Source organism: Tursiops truncatus, chromosome 4 (assembly GCF_011762595.2).
Source record: "Tursiops truncatus isolate mTurTru1 chromosome 4, mTurTru1.mat.Y, whole genome shotgun sequence".
Taxonomy (NCBI): Eukaryota; Metazoa; Chordata; class Mammalia; order Artiodactyla; family Delphinidae; genus Tursiops; species Tursiops truncatus.
Window position 1 is genome coordinate 32,361,010 of NC_047037.1, and position 18,376 is coordinate 32,379,385.

General features: G+C 58.1%; 1 protein-coding gene across 3 annotated transcripts; it reads left to right on the forward strand.

The window, feature by feature from the left end:
• Window positions 1-263: 263 nt before the first annotated feature.
• On the forward strand, window positions 264-17,799 carry AMOTL2 (angiomotin like 2). 3 transcript variants are annotated; one of them, XM_033855369.2, is made up of 10 exons: window positions 264-459; window positions 3,013-3,807; window positions 6,541-6,838; window positions 7,878-8,022; window positions 8,370-8,462; window positions 12,136-12,431; window positions 13,220-13,527; window positions 14,307-14,524; window positions 15,103-15,282; window positions 16,033-17,799. In XM_033855369.2, exons 2-10 carry the CDS (start codon window positions 3,074-3,076, stop codon window positions 16,089-16,091), a joined length of 2,331 nt encoding a protein of 776 aa, XP_033711260.1. In that variant the 5' UTR covers window positions 264-459; window positions 3,013-3,073; the 3' UTR covers window positions 16,092-17,799. The 3 variants fall into 3 exon arrangements, with proteins under 3 accessions (XP_033711260.1, XP_033711261.1, XP_073659903.1); XM_033855370.2 differs by having other exon boundaries at window positions 15,106-15,282; XM_073803802.1 differs by lacking the exon at window positions 264-459 and adding an exon at window positions 1,102-1,123.
• The last annotated feature ends 577 nt before the right edge of the window (window positions 17,800-18,376 follow it).

An 18,376-nucleotide genomic window follows, 5' to 3' on the forward strand; every position in this document is an offset into this window, starting at 1 on the left:
GGAGCTGGAGGACAGAGGAAGGCAGGGACGTGGTTGCAGGAGGTCAGGGGCCAAGTTGGACTCAGTCCCCAGCAGCTCCGAAGGCAGAGCAGGGGGTGCAGGCCGGGAAGGGTCGCCGCGAGTCCAGGAGGCCGCGGCCTCCGGGTCCTCAGCACCGCCTCCCCGGAGGAAGGCGGGGGCGGGGAGGAGGGGGTGGGAGGAGGCGGAGGGCGGAGGAGGGCGGCGCGCTGCGAGGTTATTTGTGGTTCGCTTTGATCCCGAGGGGGAACCTGAAACTCTCACATTCCTGGCATAGCAGCCGCCTCCGGCGCTGGCCAACCCTGGGACTGCGTGCTGGGGCCCAAGCGGCCAGAGCGTCGGCGCTACGGCCGAGAGCACACCTCAGCCGCCGCGCTGAGCCGAGCCGGGCCGGGCCGGGTCGTCGGGTCTGACAGCGCCGAGCACCCGCGGGCCGCTGCGGTAAGGAAGGCCTCTCGGCGCTTTGGGGAGCGCGCGGGGCCGCAGAGACTCGCCCCAGCCGAAGCCCGAGCCCCGCCGCAGCCTGGGCTTTTCCGGGAGCGGGAGCGGGAGCGGAGCGGACCCAGCGTCCTCCAAGGCACAGCGCGCCTTTCCCGGCAGCCACGAAGCAGGGCAAGGACCGCTCCGCCCGGGGGTGTCTCTCGAAGGCGCGCGGGTCTGCTGGGGCTGGAGGAGGGGGGCAGCCTCTGGGGAGAACGTAGTGGGTGTTTGGGGTCGCGGGTCGGGAAGAGGGGATGCCAGGGGATGCGGATCTGGGCGGAAGGCGCCGCTTGGAGCTCAGTTTGCAGCGCCCTGGGGGCTGATTTGGTTAGGTAGGGGTTACAGGTGTCTTTGCCCCCCAACTAGCCCAAGAATTCCTCTTTGTCTTCCTTGGAAAATCCTCTCTTGAGCCACGGTCTGGCTCTCACTTAGAAAGAATGCAGCTTGCCGTCCAGCCCGCTGACGTCAGCGCTGGAGCATTTGGAAAACAAAGAGGGCTCGGGAGGGAGGGAGGGAGGCGGCTCCACGACGCTTAAAGACCTCTCCGGACCACTGGCTACCGTCGTCCACCCAGCTCCCGGCGCAGCGGCGGCCACCGGGTGCTCGTAGTCAGCCAGGAGTCCGGGTAGGGCGGGATGAGGTGCGGTCTGACTAGAGACCCTCGCTTTGGTTCCTTAGGCGCGCGTGAGCCCAGGCAAAGGCCGGAGTTGCGTGCTTGCTTAGAAGAGGGTGTTTCAGAGACCTGGGCGCGCTAGTACAGCAGGGGTGCACGGCCCGGGTCGCGGGCGCAGATTTTAGTAACGGCTCAGCTGAAAGGATGTGCATCCAAGGGTCTTGACCGGGACAAACGCGGGATGAGAGGCGCGGGAGGTGTTCCCTGCACCCAGGCACACTGTTGGTGGGGAGAGGGCCTGGAATCTGTCCGGAAAGCTGCATTCTCCGGTCCTCCTCGGCTGCAGTCAGCCCAGACAGTGATTAACTTAGGAATGCCCCGTGGATGAAACGCTAGGGAGAATTGATTCCGGTTTGTTTTGCCTCGGGTAGCTCTAGAGTCTTGCATCTCCCGTCCTTGTGTGTTTGGGGCGGGGGGAATGAGGGAGTGCCAGGAAGGATGAATACAGAGTACCCTCCAGACGCATCTCCCTCTCCCCGGTTTTAGGCAGCTGGGAGGAGGGAGTGGAATGGCTGCTCTGCCAGTTGGCCAAGCCCTAACTTGAGCAGGGCACTGGGGCTAGTTTTGGGGCAGAGGAGGGGCTGCGTTCCTCCTACTGTCCTCCTCCCGTGCACACAGGACCTCCGGAGGTGTGGGTTTTGTTTGGTCTTCCCTGAATCCCAGTTTGGAGGTCTGTGGTAGAGGAGGCTGTGGAAAGGAAGATGGGTGAGGTGGGCAGCCTGCCAGGCCATGAGCCACTGGGAGCCCAGGCTCAGAAGGGAACACCTTCCGCAGGAGATATTATCTCCCTGCAGTTTAGGCTCAGAGCCCCCAGCCCCAGGTTCCTGCAGCCAAGAGCCTCCCCGCTCGCTCCCTTCCTTCTTCAGTCAGCTCAAGTGGTGTTACCGATGTCAAGATGCTGATGGCCCATCATCCCCTGCGTGCCTAGAGGGCCATCAGGGCACATCCAAGGAGCAAGTGTGTGTGTAGCTGGGGGTGGTAATCATAAAATCGAAGACATCGTGCCACCCTTTCTTTTTACCTGGAGCACGTGTGCACTTACTGTCAGCGCACAGACTGTGTGACTGGCCCACAAACCTTGATGGGTGGCACCTTTTTGCCTCATCTCACAAAACCATTGTCCTATTATAGTCTCTCTTTCATCCCTTATTCACCAATCCAGATGCATTTTTTCCTTCTTCCTGTTCACCTTGCAGAGTGACTGCCAAGGTCATCCCATGACAGGGAAGGCTCAGCAGAGTAAAGGGTGGTGAGTTAGCTGTGCCAAGGCCGGCGCTCAGGCATGCTTCATCCTAGACGGTCCTGGGGGCTGTTTGCCTAGGGCTTCTACCAGGCTGGAATCATTCTTTATCACCTGCCAATAAACTGGGGCCCTGTCCACCCCTGGACTGCAATGCTCAGTGGTTAGAGCTGAATTAGGCCTGCGCTAGAGTCGCTCATCAGGCTCTTTGATGGGAAGCTGACTGCAGGAGGCCAAGGTTCCTGGTGTCTAGGTTACTGGTGTTTTTCTCTAGGCACAGTAAGTCTCCATGAATATGATTATAATGGCAGTCCTTTGCCAGGGATTTACAGTACACCAGGAGCTCAACAGCCATTGCCTGTTTTAATTCTCAACTCCGTGAGGCTAGCATTATTCCTTCATATTTCCGATGGAGAAACTGAGGCTCAGAAGTTAAGTGACTTGCCTTAATCAGTAGATGGCAGCATGGGCAGTTGAACCCAGGCTTGTGTGCCCCTCCATAGCCTTGCTCTTTACCATCATGCCTCTGACCAGACAGTAATGGAAAGTCCCCCCCTTTCCCATGTGCTCCCACTGAGTGGTCTTCTTTCTCTCCTCCCAGGTGCTCTGGGGCCAGGTGCCGCTGGCCTTTGTCCAGGCGGTTGTGTGCAAGCCCAGGAAGCATGAGGACACTGGAGGACTCCTCGGGTACGGTCCTGCACCGCCTCATCCAGGAGCAGCTGCGCTATGGCAACCTGACCGAGACCCGCACGCTGCTGGCCATCCAGCAGCAGGCCCTACGGGGTGGGGCTGGGGCTGGGGGCACAGGGAGCCCCCAGGCCCCCCTGGAGATCGTGGCCCCCGAGGACAGTCAGGTGCTGCAGCAGGCCACAAGGCAGGAGCCCCAGGGCCAGGAGCACCAGGGCACCGAGACCCACCTGGCAGAGAACAGCCTCTACCGGCTGTGCCCACAGCCTGGCAAGGGCGAGGAGCTGCCGACCTATGAGGAGGCCAAAGCCCACTCGCAGTACTATGCGGCCCAGCAGGCGGGGCCCCAGCCACATATGGGGGACCGGGATCCCCGCGGGGCCCCGGGTGGCATTCGGAGGCAGGATGAGGCCCTGCGTGAGCTGAGGCACGGGCACGTGCGCTCCCTGAGCGAGCGGCTCCTGCAGCTGTCCCTGGAGAGGAACGGGGCCCGTACCCCCAGCCACATGAGCGCCTCCCACAGCTTCCCCCAGCTGGCCCGCAACCAGCAGGGACCCCTGCCCAGGGGCGCCCCTGCAGAGGGCCCGGAGCCCCGCGGACCTCCACCTCAGTACCCACACATCGTGCTAGCTCATGAGACCACCTCCGCTGTCACCGACCCGCGGTACCGCACCCGTGGCAGCCCGCACTTCCAGCATGCGGAAGTAAGGTAACTGCCCACCTCGGTCTTCAAGCTCTTGGCTTCCAGCGTAGTTCTCCCAGGGTGAAGAGCCTCCAGAATCCTGGCGAGCTCCAGAGGAAGGCCGATGATACCCTCTCCCTCCCAAGATGGGAGCTAATGCTGGAAGAAAAGAGGGATTTAGCCAGGGTCACATGAGAACTTAGCGGCATCCCTTGCTTTAATTTGGAGGTGGACACCATTGTCTAATTGTCTGTGGCAGTTGAGTAACTAGGGTTTTCAGAGGCTATGAATTACAGCAGGGGGTTAAAGGTTGGGTTTCAGAAAGAACTTGCAAAGACAAGGGTTGGGAATCATTGCCAAACTGTTTCCAAGTTAAGTGGGAAGAAGGTGGAACCTCCTTCTCTGGAGGTTTCTAAGAACAAGTGGACATGTTTGCTTTCTGTGATTACTGGGAGGCATTCCTAACTGTAGGCAGGAAGAAAGGACCAGATGGCCTCCTTAGGGACCTCTCCCCGCTCCTACACCGGGGTGGGAGCTGCCCTGTCCCTACCATTCATTTCCTTTCATGTTTTTCTGTGTGGTCCATGTGGGTGGAGCCTGGAGTGGGAGAGGATTCCTGGTCCAGGTGAGCCCCTTTCTGTGGAGGCTCCGGAGAGGCTGCTGCGGGGAGGGCTTAGTGTTTGATTCTCAGTGTGAAGGGAAGCCTTTAGAGGATGCGATTTGGCTTACCTTTTTAAAACGATTCCTCTGCTGCATGTAGAGAATGGATTCTAGAGGCTAGAATGGAAGCAGGGATGCCCGGGAGGGGCAGGAAGCCCAGATAGTTTGCAGAAATAGGGTTCCTAGAAATGAGGCTATCGCTTGGCTCCGCACCTTCTCCTGAGAAGCTGACACACGCCCTTTTCACACGCCCTGCATCTCCCCCGCACAGGGGTCCAGGAAGCCCCACCAGAGGAGCCTGAAGGTTTGCAGACTCCCTCTTCCTCTGATGGCCCAAGGTCCAAGTCTGGTTCTCTTCGTGCCTGCTGAGTCCTCATTTAGTCACCCACTTTCCCACTGTGTGCCCTTTCCCGGGAAAGATGGCTTTCTTAGCTCTCGAGAAATGAGTGACGTGATAGCTTGGAATGAAGGGACCAGAAGATGGAGCCTGTGGGTTTTCGCCACCCTCCACCTCCCAGGCCCCCCCACCTTATCTCCTTTCTCAGGGCTCCGTCCTGGGAGAGTTTCGGAAGCTGAGTCGTGGTTTCTTCTCTTGGACCAGCCTTATTGAGCCCTGTCAGGAAAAGATAATATCGTGGAAAGGAAGTAGACTGTTTGCAGGAGAACAAAAAAAGAGGGAGGGGGAGGGGCGAACAAGGGGAAGGGAGAGCAAGTGTGAAGGAAAGGAGGCTGTATTCTTTCTTGGAGCCAAGTCATCCCCAAAGAATGCCATTTGTGTCTGCCTGGCCCAGGGCAGGGGGAGCAAGTTCAAGAAGCAACCCCAAGATGCCACATTTAGCAGCACAGGGAGAGTTTGCACATTCCAATGGGGACTCTCGGCTCTCACTGGAAGCTCTACCTTGGGCAGTAAGAGAAATACATCTGCCCGCCTCTCCTTTGGCTGATCCGCTGAGGCTTGCTTTCTGGGAACTGGGGGCAGGGACTGTTCTTGTAGCCTAGGGTCATAAGAGGGGCAGGGGAGCCCGGAGTCTGGAGGGGGAAGGATGAAGGGGAGGGATGAGGGGAAGGGCAGGCATAGGTGCTGAGGTGATGGACTCATGTGGGGCTTCCGGGACTTGGGAAAGTTCCTGGTGAAACTGAGACCATCAGCTCTTTTACACTTAGAGCCACAAGGCCCCAGAAAGGCTCTGTGACCCCACAGGCCTCTTGCTTTTTGCTCCTTCCCTTGACATGGGGCCCTGAGGCTGACGTTATACCAGTAGGACATTGTCCCTAAACTCAGGCTATTGTCATAGTCCTGAGGCAACCACTACGCCCCAGAAAATCCAGTGTTTGGGTCACATTTACTCTTTGAGCAGAGAGTAAGCTGCGGTCTCCACTAGGAGAGACGGAGGATGGGCCGTCATTGTGGGAACGCCCACTGCAGGCCCAGCACTCTGCCAGGCACATGTAGCCCTCACAAACCCCCTTGAGGCTGAGAACCTTACTTTCATGATTGAGCGGAGTCCTGCCGCACCATGGGCTTAAACACTGGAGCTGGAGTTTGAATGCCTATTTTGTCAGACTCTGGAGCCCAGACTCTACCCCTGACATCTGTCTCGCCGCTCTAACCTTAGCCGCAGTCTTCTAAAAATGTTTCTTCAAGGGGTGACGGGACCCAAGATAGGAGGGAGAAGAAGTGCGTGTGAGCGCAGGGCCTGACACCAGGGGCCGGAACAGACACCAAGTGGCCCAGGGGCCTGGAAGTTTGTGTGTTCAGTCATGATGGATGTGACCTCTACACTCAGAAAGAGCCTTCTATTGATGAGAAGGGTCAGGAGTGCACTTTTCAAGATCTCTTCTTTAAGCTCGGGTTGCTAGGACTGCTCAGGCTGATCCCCAGGGCCTCGGCCACAGTGAGGCTGGGCATGAAATAAGCATGCTCATGTTAATCCCCTCCAGCCCTGCTCCCCTGGCCCTTGAAGGTCTTGGGGACGCCATGTGGAAAGGCCTTCCCCACCAGTCGCTGCCTCACGCTGTGGGGAGGCTGTCTGCCCAAGAGGGCTGGCGCGACTCGGGGTGGTTTCTCGGTCTCTGAGCACCTACTCTTCTGTTCCCCAGGATCCTGCAGGCCCAGGTGCCCCCTGTGTTCCTCCAGCAGCGGCAGCAGTACCAGTACCTGCAGCAGCCCCAGGAGCACCCCCCGCCCCCATCCCCGGCTCCCCTCAGCCAGGGCCCGCTAGGCTCCCTCAGCCTACCAGGGTTGGAGGCCCCAGCAAGTACCCAGGCCTCCTCGGGCAGTGCCCACCCGGCCCAGATGGAGACTGTGCTGAGGGAGAATGCCAGGCTGCAGAGGGACAACGAGAGGCTGAAGAGGGAGCTGGAGAGCTCGGCAGAGAAGACTGGCCGCATCGAGAAGGTAGGCCCTGCTGGGGCCTCGGAGGGGCAGGGGGAAGAAGGGACCCCGACGGGGCTGGCCTGGCTGGGCTTCTCAGCCGTCCCTCAGTCCCCGCCCCCATCCCTCGTGCACCCTCCCTGGCTGACTCCAGACAGCTGGGGAGCAGCCGGCACAGCAGGCCTGGAGCATGAGCTGTTGCTGCCCAATGGTGATTAGAAAGAGCCCATTCACGGCTCCCTCACACTCGCACCCTTCCCCTGCACACACCCCCTCCCGTGGACACCTCCCACAGAGAGCCCTTTGTATCCCCCACACAACAGCAAGTCTGTTCCAGGCCAGCCCTGGCCACAGAGGAAGCCCCTCCTCTTGGAAAAAACGAGCGACTTATTGGAATCACAGGCCAGTGAGGAGCACGTGCGGAACCTGCCAGCCGCCAAGTGGGAGGGGCAGCCAGGGCCAGGCTGGCCCTCTGGGGTGGATGGCGGTGGCTGGAGAGGCAAATCCTCCAAGCAGAGGCGGCTCAGGCTGGGGTCTGGTGCTCCCTTCTTAGTGAAGGGTTACCAGCTGTGCGCTCAGCCTTAGCAGGTGGCCTCAGGCCTCCCGAGACCATCCTGTGGTGTCCAAGATAAGTCCACCCTCCGGACCGTGGTTGGAGTCTGAGTGCCCACTCCTGGGCCCATTGTGCTCAGATTTCTCAGTAGAAGCCAGACAAAAGGAAGATGCTTCTTTCTGGACAGTGGGCCCCAGAAAGCTGCGCTTAGTCACGCTGCAGGCAGCCACTTCCAGAGATCCTGGCCTTGGGTTTGCTCAGGACCTTGGGACAGTTGAAGGGACCCTCGCTTGCCTGTTCCAGCAGTCTGGTCCACCTCTAGAGGCTACAGGCTGCAGCCCATCCCACCAGAACTAGGTGGATTTTTTTGCTGTGGCTTTTGATCCTCTCCTCTCTCACCCTTTCTGATGGAGAATAGCAGATCAGCCGGGGTCTGTGGAGGGGACCTTGATGCCACTCCCTCCCTGGGAGCTATCCCCTTCCTTCAGCTCTGCTGTCTGCCTCTTGCAGCTGGAGAGCGAAATCCAGCGGCTCTCTGAGGCCCACGAGAGCCTGACGAGGGCCTCTTCCAAGCGGGAGGCCCTGGAGAAGACTATGCGGAACAAGATGGACAGTGAGATGAGGCGGCTGCAGGACTTCAACCGGGATCTGAGAGGTGAGGACGGCTTACCCAGGTGGAGGGGTGGGGAGTGCCTGCGGACAGCTTGATCCCACTGTTCTAGGGAATAATTCAGAATCTGTCCTCTGCAATAATAGTATAAATCGACTCAAAGGAGACTAGGCTGAGACTCCTTGGGGAGTCTTGTCTCTGTGTTCTAGACCTTAGGGCTCCTCATGGACCTCCCACCCATGTGGCCCAGGATGACCTGGAGCTTCCCTATGAGCCCACCCCCAACTTGGAGAATGCAGCCCGACAGATAGGACCGAGGGGACACCCCAGCAGGCGGCTTCACCTGTATTCAAACATTTTTCCTTAAAACCTCTTTTCTTTATTTGAAACAGAGAGATTGGAATCTGCAAACCGGCGCCTGGCAAGCAAGACACAGGAAGCGCAGGCAGGCAGTCAGGACATGGTGGCCAAGTTGCTGGCTCAAAGTGAGTAGGGGTCCCACTCAGGAGCCTGGCCAGAGGTGTGGCCAGGACAGCCCCTCAGCACAGGGAGGATCGGCCTCCTCTATCAAAGCAGTGCTTGGAGCTTGGGTTTACTGAATGTCTACTACGCACCCAGCAGTGGACTAGACCTGGGGGAGGGGTAGTTTCTGAAGATGAAAAAGATCTGGTTCTCTGTGTATTGGGGAAATCAGTGGATCCAGAGGGATAGCTGGGGAGCTGTGGTTTGCTGAGCTGTGGTGCTGACCATCGGTTCGGTGTCCTTCAGAAGCATGGGGGAGGCCAGAGAGCCTTGGAGACAGGTGGGATGAGAGAGAAGGAAGAGTCTGAGTCTCCCAGGGGGTGCCCAGGGGGAATGCGGGAAGCTGGGGAGCATGGTGAGGCTGGGCCATAACAGGTGGAGTCACCAGCCAAAAATGGGGCGTAACCAACAGGGCAGCCCAAAGAAGGGGCTCAGGAGGATCCCCTAAAGAGGGTGGTCAGAGGCTTCTTGAAGAACAGATGAGTTCATTGTTGACTCATCCATTCAGTCACTCATTTGTTCACTAGCACAGCTGTGCTGAGCCCCTGGCCGGCGTGGAGCACAGCAGGAACAGGTCAGGAAGGTGCCAGGGCAGGGAGGTCAAGAGAGGCAGTGAGCTTGAGGAAGGAGCAGGGTCTTCCCACCCCGGATTTCAGGCAACAAGGGTGGCCTGGCCCCGGAGACGAGATGAGGAGAGGTCCCCAGCAGCCTGAGAGAAGGGCTCTGTGGGGTAGCAGGGTGGGGAGCAGGCCACAGGTGAAGAAGCAGCAGGATAGCTCAAGTGGAGGTTCAAGCAGGGAGTTTGGGGGAAGAGGGAGGACAAAGGGAGCCCCGAGCTCAGCAGTAGGAAGAAGCTGCAGCAGTCAGAAGAGACAGAGGCAGTTATTTATTAAAATCCTCCTGTATGCTCTTACTACGTGCTATAGTGATGTTAGGGTGTTTGCAAAGGAGTGGAGTGGAGTGGGGGCGGCTGGTGGCCGGGCAAGGGTGGCTTCGAGGAAGGAGGAACCCATTCAGAAAGCCTGCTGTGCTGAAGCTGGATACTTAGGGGGTGTCCAGAAGTGGAGGGGCAGCTTGAGGGCTGAGCTGTGCTGGCAGCACCTCCCTCCTCAAGGAGGGCTCGGCCCTGGACAGGGCCGACAGGAGCCCAACACTGAAGGGCTGGGGGGTGGGGGTGGGCAGGGGGCAGGCGGGGCTGTACTGGCGGGAGGCGATGACTTAGGGTCTCTGGGAGGTGGGGAGGGGACGGCCCCGGGGGTCCCGTTTGGAGTCTGGGGAGGGCGGGTTTCTGGAAGGGGGTAGAATGGGGCGCCCTGTAGTAGAGGGCCGACTTTGGGGGCCGGGCTCTGCCAAAGAAAGGAAGTCACCGGCGGGTTTCTGGGAGCGGGCAGGGGAGGGGCGAAGGGGGAGGCCGGCCTGGAGGCGTTTCCGCTCCCCGGGGAGCGAGCGCCAGGCTGTTCTTGGCTCCGGGCTGGAGCCATTAATCTGGCAGCGGCGGGTGACCTGGATGCCAGGCATTCCTGAGCCCGGGCTGTTCCGCTGCGCCCCGCCCCGCCGCCGCCGCCGCCGCTCCCTCCCGCGCCCCGCCCGCCCGCACTGCGGGAGGAGGGAGGACACTGGGACAAAGGGACTGGGACGTGCCGGTGGGGCCTCGCTTTCCCAGGGGGAAAGGCCTTCTGCTCCCTCCACTGCTCGCTCGCCCTTGGCCCCTCGCCCTGTCTCCCTGATTCGCGGCCACCCCGCCTGGGAGCGCCCCCGCCCCCTGCCCGCCAGACAGGCCCAGGGTTTTATCCTGGTGGCTGGGGATGGCCAAGGGCTCAGGCTTCCCAGCCCCTGCCGGGGCCTTAGAGGTGTGGGAGGTGGCAGGAAGCTTCTGGAAGCCAAAGGCTGGGTCCTGGGGATCCTCCCCAAGGGCTGACGGAAGCCATGCAGCCCTTCCTTGCTCCCAATAGCCATGGGGAAACCAGAATTCTCAGGGAAGATGCCTCTGGTTGATCTCATCTTTTTTCTGGAGTCAGTCAACACTAGTAGGGAAGTGTGGCCCCTATCGCCAGTGCCATCTGCTTTTCCTACTAGGCAAGCTATACAGACCTCCAGCTCAGGTCAGACCCTGTCCTCCCTGGGGATCTGGCCTTGAGTCCTGAGGCCTGGTTCTCCCAGCCCTGTCCCCCTTGGGCAGTTTCTTCCCACTGAGCCTCAGATTCTGAGGCTGTAAGATGGGGGCATCATAGACTGGGATGAGATGCAGGCCTCCTGCAAACTCTGTAAGCTGTTGGGCTCTGTGAAGCCTCCCAGGATGGGGTCACTACCTCCAGGTCCAAAGTCCCAGTCAGCACTCCCGCCTGCCCCCTCCACTCCATCAGGGGTCAGGCCAGCTTGGGATGAAAGGCTCAATTTCAGTGTTACTGAGCTCTGCCATCTTCTCCCTCCACCCCAAAGAATGAGGCCAGCCTGGACCCAGCCTTCTGAAATCCAGCGTGAACCAGAGCTGACCTGGGTCAGTCGCCTGTGTCCTCCCTCTCTGCCCCAGGGCCCTGAGTAAATGAATCCTCCCTTCTGCCTGCCAGGTCCCAAGCCTTCACTCATCTGTTCCAGAGCTTGTACTTCCTATGTGATAGGTATAAAGATTAAAGATGGCTCAAAGATTAAAATTAATTAAATAAAATGAAGAATTCGGCTCTTCCCTCACACTAGCCACGCTTCCAGTGCTCAGTAGCCCCGCATGCCTAGTGGCTACCGCACTGGCTGGCACGGTGTAGGACCAGCCCGTTACGACAGGAAACTCCACCGTGCTATGATAGTGCTGCCCTAGAGAGTGCCTTTGAGTCCACCAGGCAGGCCCCAGAGCCTCTGCCCTCCAGCAAGGCGGGCAGCCCACACACTCTGCGGGTAGGGGCGCCTGGGTCCACAGAGTGAGCCCTGGAGCCCACTTCGGCAGCCCTCTAGGTGTGAGGGCCTCACACCACAGCCAAGCAGCCTGATCCGTCAGAGGCAGGCTGACTTGGGTCCCCATCCTGGCAGCACCATTCACCTCCTATGTTTCCTCCCCTTTAAGTTGAGGGGTCACAAATCCTGCCTCAAGGGACTGTTACTGGAGGCTTTGGTGGAATAAGATGTATAAGTGCCTGGCTCCTGGGGCAGCACACGGTGGTCCCTTCCCCTCTCCTTGATTCTTCCACTTGAATGATGACCACACGACAGTCCACCTGAGCCTCCGTTTTCTCATCTGCAAATGGGCGTCGTCACAGTTCCTACCGGTCCAGTCTCTAGTGTCACCGTGAGGCTCGAGGGGAACTGTGAATGTGTTTTGGAAATGGTGACACCTGGCACAAGTGGGCAGTGTTTGGGGCTGTCTCCTGGCAAGACCGTGTCCCAGCAGAGGAGCAGTGTAGCCCAGTGACTACTGCAAGGGCCCCGGCCTGGCGCGCTCATTTACTCATGACTTAACCTGAGCCTCAGTTTCCTGGCCCATGCAATGGGGTTACTAAGGGTACCTAACTCGTAGGTTGTGGGGAGGATAAGATGCAGTCATGCTGCTGCAGTGGTCAGCCCAGAGCCCAGTACGTGGGGGGTGCTCCGTGGGGCCAGCGAGGTGGCTGCCGGCACTGACCAGGCCCCCCCTCTCCGTCCCTGCAGGCTACGAGCAGCAGCAGGAGCAGGAGAAGCTGGAGCGGGAGGTGGCACTGCTGCGCGGAGCCATCGAGGACCAGCGGCGGCGGGCCGAGCTGCTGGAGCAGGCTCTGAGCAATGCCCAGGGCCGGGCGGCACGAGCCGAGGAGGAGCTGCGGAAGAAGCAGGCCTACGTGGAGAAGGTGGAGCGGCTACAGCAGGCCCTGGGGCAGCTGCAGGCTGCCTGCGAGAAGCGTGAGCAGCTGGAGCTACGGCTGCGGACGCGCCTGGAGCAGGAACTCAAGGCCCTGCGTGCGCAGCAGGTGAGCTGGGAAGACCCGCGGAGGTGGCAGAACTGGAGCAGCATCAGAGGAGGCCAGCTCTGAAGCCCCCGGGAGCCCTGCTGAGATCCAGGCCGAGCCCCCTTGGAAAGCCAGGGTGATCTGTGCCAGCCTTGCTGAAGGCCCCTCCCAGCCACCAGTCTTAGCAGAGGCTTTGCCACGGGGCCATGTGCCGACCTTGGGGACTCAAGACTTGGGCCTCTGTCCTCAGCAGCAGCACAGGTTGGCACACTTGGTCTCTAGAGAAAGTCACTCAGGAGCATTGATGGAGGAGACTAGCCACCTCTTGTGTGTCTCCTCAGGATCCTGGGAGAAGATAGTCGCCCAGATGCTGAGTCTTTATCCTCACTTCGGACTATGTGAATAGCTCTTGTGTTTACAGACCAGATAGGGTTCTGTCTCCACTCCCAACCTTACCCTTCCCACAGAGATAGGGTGACCAGACCTCCTGGATTGCCCAGTTCTGTCCTAGTTTACACCAGTTGTCCCAGTGTCATTGAGTTGCACCCCTTTCCCGGATTGGAAGATAATTTATGTGGTCGCTATTGCAAAGGCAGACCTGATCTTCTCACACCCTTGGCCACAGGATTTGGGGCGGGGGTGCGGGGACCCACGCCTCCCCTTTGTCTCTGGGTGGAAGCGGGCTGCAAAGAGTGTACGGGGAGGCTGACCAAGCCCAAGGCTCGGTGAGAGTCCTCCTGTGGAGGCGAAGACCTGTGGCCGATGCACCCCAGCTGCCGCCCCTGACCACGGTGCTCCTCTCTCTGCAGAGGCAGGCAGGCAGCCCCGGTGGTGGCAGTAGCGGCGGTGGGTCCCCGGAGCTCAGTGCCCTGCGGCTGTCGGAGCAGCTACGAGAGAAGGAGGAGCAGGTCCTGGCACTGGAGGCCGACATGACCAAGTGGGAGCAGAAGTATTTGGAGGAACGTGCCATGAGGCAGTTTGCCATGGATGCGGCCGCCACGGCTGCCGCCCAGCGCGACACCACTCTCATCCGGCACTCCCCCCAGCCCTCGCCCAGCAGCAGCTTCAACGAGGGCCTGCTCACCGGCGGCCACAGGCATCAGGAGATGGAAAGCAGGTTGGGCATTACAGGCCGGGCACCTGGGTGGGGGTAGGGGGGTGGCGATGTCAAGTCCCTGCCCATCCTTAATCCGTGATAAACACCCCTCGCCCCACCTGGCCTAACAATCCCTCCTACTTCTGAGCTGACCCCCGTGCTTTTGGCATAGCTGGCATCATACACGTATTCTTTCCCAGAGGTACCAACCAAGTCCTTGGTCTGCCCAGGAGACCCCACTGTTGGATGCCATCCAAGGCTCTGGGACTCTATCCCCTCCCCCTCCCCCATGTAAATCAGAGAGTAAGACTTTCCTACTGAGTCCACACCATGTACCACCCCCAGAAGGAATGTGGCCGAGGCCCCTGGCCTGGGGGTAGCTAGTATTTTCTCTCCAAAAACAATCTCAGAGGCCCCACAAGATTTCCATTTAACCTATACCTGGCTCAAAAGCACAAGCACGTTGACTGAGCCCATTTGGTCAACAGCCCTGGGGGTGGTCCTCCAGGACGGGGGTTGTACCATTGCTGTCATTGGATGAACCCAGGACCTGCCCCTTGATGACCTGCCTTTGCTGGTGTGAGAAGGGCCCAGCACTTCTCGCATGGGCAGTATTCAGAGCATCCAGTTCCAGAGCTGTGATGGCATTTCTGAAGGCCCCCTCCTGCCCCTGCTGCAAGGCCAGGAGAGCCCAGCCTGGTTGTAGGAAAGGCTTTCCCTCCAACGTCTACAAGGCGGGAAGGATGGGGGCTGTTGGATCTGTAGGTCTGAAGATGCAAGCATGACCTCTCACCCCTCAGGTTAAAGGTGCTCCACGCCCAGATCCTGGAGAAGGATGCGGTGATCAAGGTCCTTCAGCAGCGCTCCAGGAAGGATCCTGGCAAGGCCACCCAGGGCTCCCTGAGGCCCGCCAAGTCGGTGCCATCTGTCTTCGTGGCTGCAGCAGCAGGGGCCCAGGGCTGGCAAGGGCTCTCCTCCAGCGAGCAGCAGGTGGATGCCCCTGCCCGGCTGGCTGCAGGTGAGAGGAGGCGGGTAAGCGGCAGAGGCAGAGGCAGAGGCAGAGGCTAGGGTGTCCTCAGGCCTTTCCTCTCAGAACTGAGGCTCAGAGGAGCCAGGGCATCCCAGCCCCTTACCCAGGGAAGCTGGCTTATACTCTGGCTCCAGTGATCCTGCAGCCCACAGCTGTCCCCCTGGTGTGAAGAGGCAGGCTGTAGCCCCCATCTCTGGAAATTCCACCACCCTGGCCCCAGCCACTTACCATCTAAGTAAAAATAGAGCTCCCTGTACAGATGTACCTTCTGGGCCAGCCCTTCCACTCCCCCTTCTAAGCAGATGCCACAGAAATCTGAGAGTCCCTACTGGTTTTAAGATTTAATCTACACCCCTTTAAGAAAGGCTCTTCTACTCGAAGTTTTTGGAACCCAATCCAACCTGATAGTTATTCCCATTTGGAAACAGGAGCGTTTAGTTGTAATCGAAGTTCTTGCAAATCAAGAGCAATTCGCATCCCTAATAGGTACAGTTAAGTAGGGGTGTTCTTCCTGGGGGTTCCACCTTATGGACAAGGCAATAACTGTGAACCTCCTGCCTTTCCAGCAGACAGGGCCCCGGCGGAGGAGCCAGTGGCCGAGGCTCCCCTAGCTGCCCACGCCAAACATGGGAGCAGGGATGGGAGCACCCAGACTGACAGCCCCCCAGACAGCGCCGCCGCCTGCCTGGGCCTGGAGCCCGACGGCCTTCTGGGGTGCAGCAGTGGCCAGAGGACAGCCTTGCTGGGTAAGTCCCCTTCCCCCCAACCCCCCGACTTCTCTGCGGGGCTGAGGGCATGTTGGGGTGTGAATTGGGGCCCCTGACCCTTTATTCCCAGGCCTGGCCCCACTCACTGCCCACATTCCACAGGGAGCCCTGCACAGGGACGGGTGAGCAGGGTGTGAGGCCCACCACAGTACATATGAGAGTTGGTTGGATGCATGAATAGGGGAACTGAAAACCCTGATTACAGACAGATCCACCTGGGAGTCTCTTTATCTTCTCTTTGGAAGTCTTCTTTTATTGCCAGTCTAAATATCTAAGATAATGGAGCTTGGTGAGTTACCCTTCCACTCAAGTTAGGAGACTTTGTTTAAAAAGAATCCGGGAAGGAGAAATTTGAGAAGATGCCATTACTGTGTTTGCTCCCTTTCACATTAGCCTTTGCATATTTGCCTGGCCTCACCATCTCAGAAAACCACAGGCATGAAAAGAATGCGGCAGCCTCCCTCCCTTGGGGCTCTCCACCCTCCCTCCAAGCCCTCCGACCAGTTCCAAGTTGTAAACAACTGTGTCTTCCACTCTGGAGGCTGGTGGTCTGGACCGAGAGCCCAGAGGGAGCAGAGCTTTGTGCTTAGGTTGGCCAAGTTATGGCGACCTGGGCAGCTGAGTTGGGAAAAGTTGGTGAAGATAGAGCCTATCTTTCAAACGTGGTAAGATTTAAAAGAGCAGTGTGGTAATGCTCGTTGGCATGTGCCTGTGTTCTTATCTCTCCAGATTCTGTTGCTACATCCAGAGTCCAGGACTTGTCGGACATGGTGGAGATACTGATCTGAAGGAGGTGGTGCCTTGGGGACTCCGAACCACTCCCTGCTCTCCTCTGCCCTCTGCCACGTGGCCATTCCAGCAGCCCCTCCAGAGGCTGCTTCACCCTCCCCCAGCCCAGCACTCATTCCCATTGACCATCTGGTCCCAGGAGCTGAGGAAGGATGCTGCAGAGGAGAAGGGGAGCTGTGAGCCGGCCCCCAGAAGACTCTGCTCCTTAGCCCCACATTCCTCCTGGGCCCACGTGGAATGAGGACTGGACCTTAACCTGCTTGCAGCCCAAGGCTTGCTGCCGGGGTAGCAACCGAAAGCTCAGAAGGGAGTAGCCCCTTCTGCACCCCCAGTGGACACTCGGGCAGAGGGGGACAGGATATGTTGATTTGGGGGCTGATTGCCAAGGATGGCTGCCCGTGGACGCCAGGTGGGCTGGTTTACTAGTCAGGCCTGGCTCAGTGTGGTCCCTCCAACCTCCTCAGCCCCTCACTGCCTCCTTGGTCTCACCCACACTTGCATCTTGTGGGGCCCGTTGAGGCCACAGCCTCACCCCTTCACTTGGAAAGGACTGGGATGCGCTGTGCGGTTTGTATATAATTCCCTTCCTTGTGGAACAGAAGACTGAAGCGGGCTGCTTCAGATTTGTCCCCTCGTTCTGTGCTCCCATCTCTGCTGTCACGGTTCCGCCCAGTTATCTCCCCTTCTCAAGCCCTTGGCCCGTGATCCAGTTGATCCACGGGATATTGGCTGTCTTTTTCCCCATCTTGAACCCTTTTTGAAATGCCCACGTGACCCTCCCCCCCACCACCATCACCAGCCTCTTGAAATGGCTCCACAGCTCCTGTCCTTGGGACATCCTGTCAGTTTGGTTATGAGCCCTGAGCCAGGTGAAGTGAGCCACCACACAAGTCTGCTGTGGTGGGGTTCCCAGCACCAGTTCTCCCAAAGGAAACTGGAGACATGGCCTTGTTCTCATCAGGGTCTCTGTCCACCCACCCTGGAGGGATTGGGAGACGTGACTCAGATAGTCCTCTGAATGGAGCCCCCGTTACAGCATGGCGCCGTGAGGCTGGCTCCTCGAGCCACCCGTGCCCAGCGCCCTGAAGCAGGGCCGGCGCTTGAGAACTGGAGTGAAGCATCCAATGGCAGCCTGCCAGTGGCCGTGACTTTGACTTCTGGTCTTAAAGAGTCCCCCAGCTCAGCCCCAGGAGCGATTGGTGGGTTTTAGCAGTTTGTCTTGACTGTTTTTAGTTCTCCTTGAATCTTTGTTTTGTTTTTTTTTTTCCTTTACCGTTTTTAGGTTTTATATGTGTTATTTTATTCCCATGGTTCCTCAAGTTTCCTTTTTAAACATTTGCATTTGCTGGACAATTGCATATTTTTTTAAATCTCCCTACCCCTCTTGAAAGCTGAAAAATGCATTTGGTTCATATGCATTGTTTACAAAGAAAAAAAGAAAAAAGAGAAAAAAAGGCAAAAAAATATTGTGGAAGAAAAAAAACAACTTAATATATTTTGGATTAATATTTGGTATTTCTTTTAAAGTATTTTTTTGTGCTGTGAACATTTTCTGCCAAAGACCATGATGTGTGTCTGTATGTTTAAGTTATCGTAAATATTTAAAATGTAAACATGGCTGTTTTGTTATGCCACCCTGTACCAGGATTGCTGCTGCATTCCACTGGGTATAACAGTATTTTAATAAAAAAAAAAATTTAATTAAAAGCGGTGTCTTTGCACAGGTGAGAGACTACACTGAGAGGGAAAGGAGAGGGGGTAGGAACTTTGGGGGGGCCACCCGTGTCATAGTCCCCAACCACTCTCAGCACTGAGCTGGACCCCTACTCGTCCACCCCATGCTCCTGTACGCCTTGGTTCTTAAACACTGACCAGGGCATGTCCATAAACCACCAGCTCAGGGTGACTGCCATTTCTCATACAAGAGGAGTGAAGGCTGGTTTCCATTTTCTGATTGTGGGAAACCTTTGGACAAGGCTGGTCCCTCCTTATCTGCAAGGCTAGGAGGCTATACAGTGTAATTTCTTCTAGGATCCACAAGTCCTGGGAATCTGTGAGGCTGCATTAAGGGCAAGGTTGGAATGAGGATGTGGTTGGCTTTCCCCAGAGAACATTTCTCTCAGTCTGGGAGAGTCTGGCAGAGGGGCAGCCTCCCCAGGTAACTTTGTTCTAACTGACTTTGTTTGCCCACACGCTGTGGTTACTCCACAGTAGGAAGGGGTGTCCAAAGGTGGCTTTACCCTTCCCTCCCCCTGTCCAGCATGGAGTTCCTGTCTGGGACCAT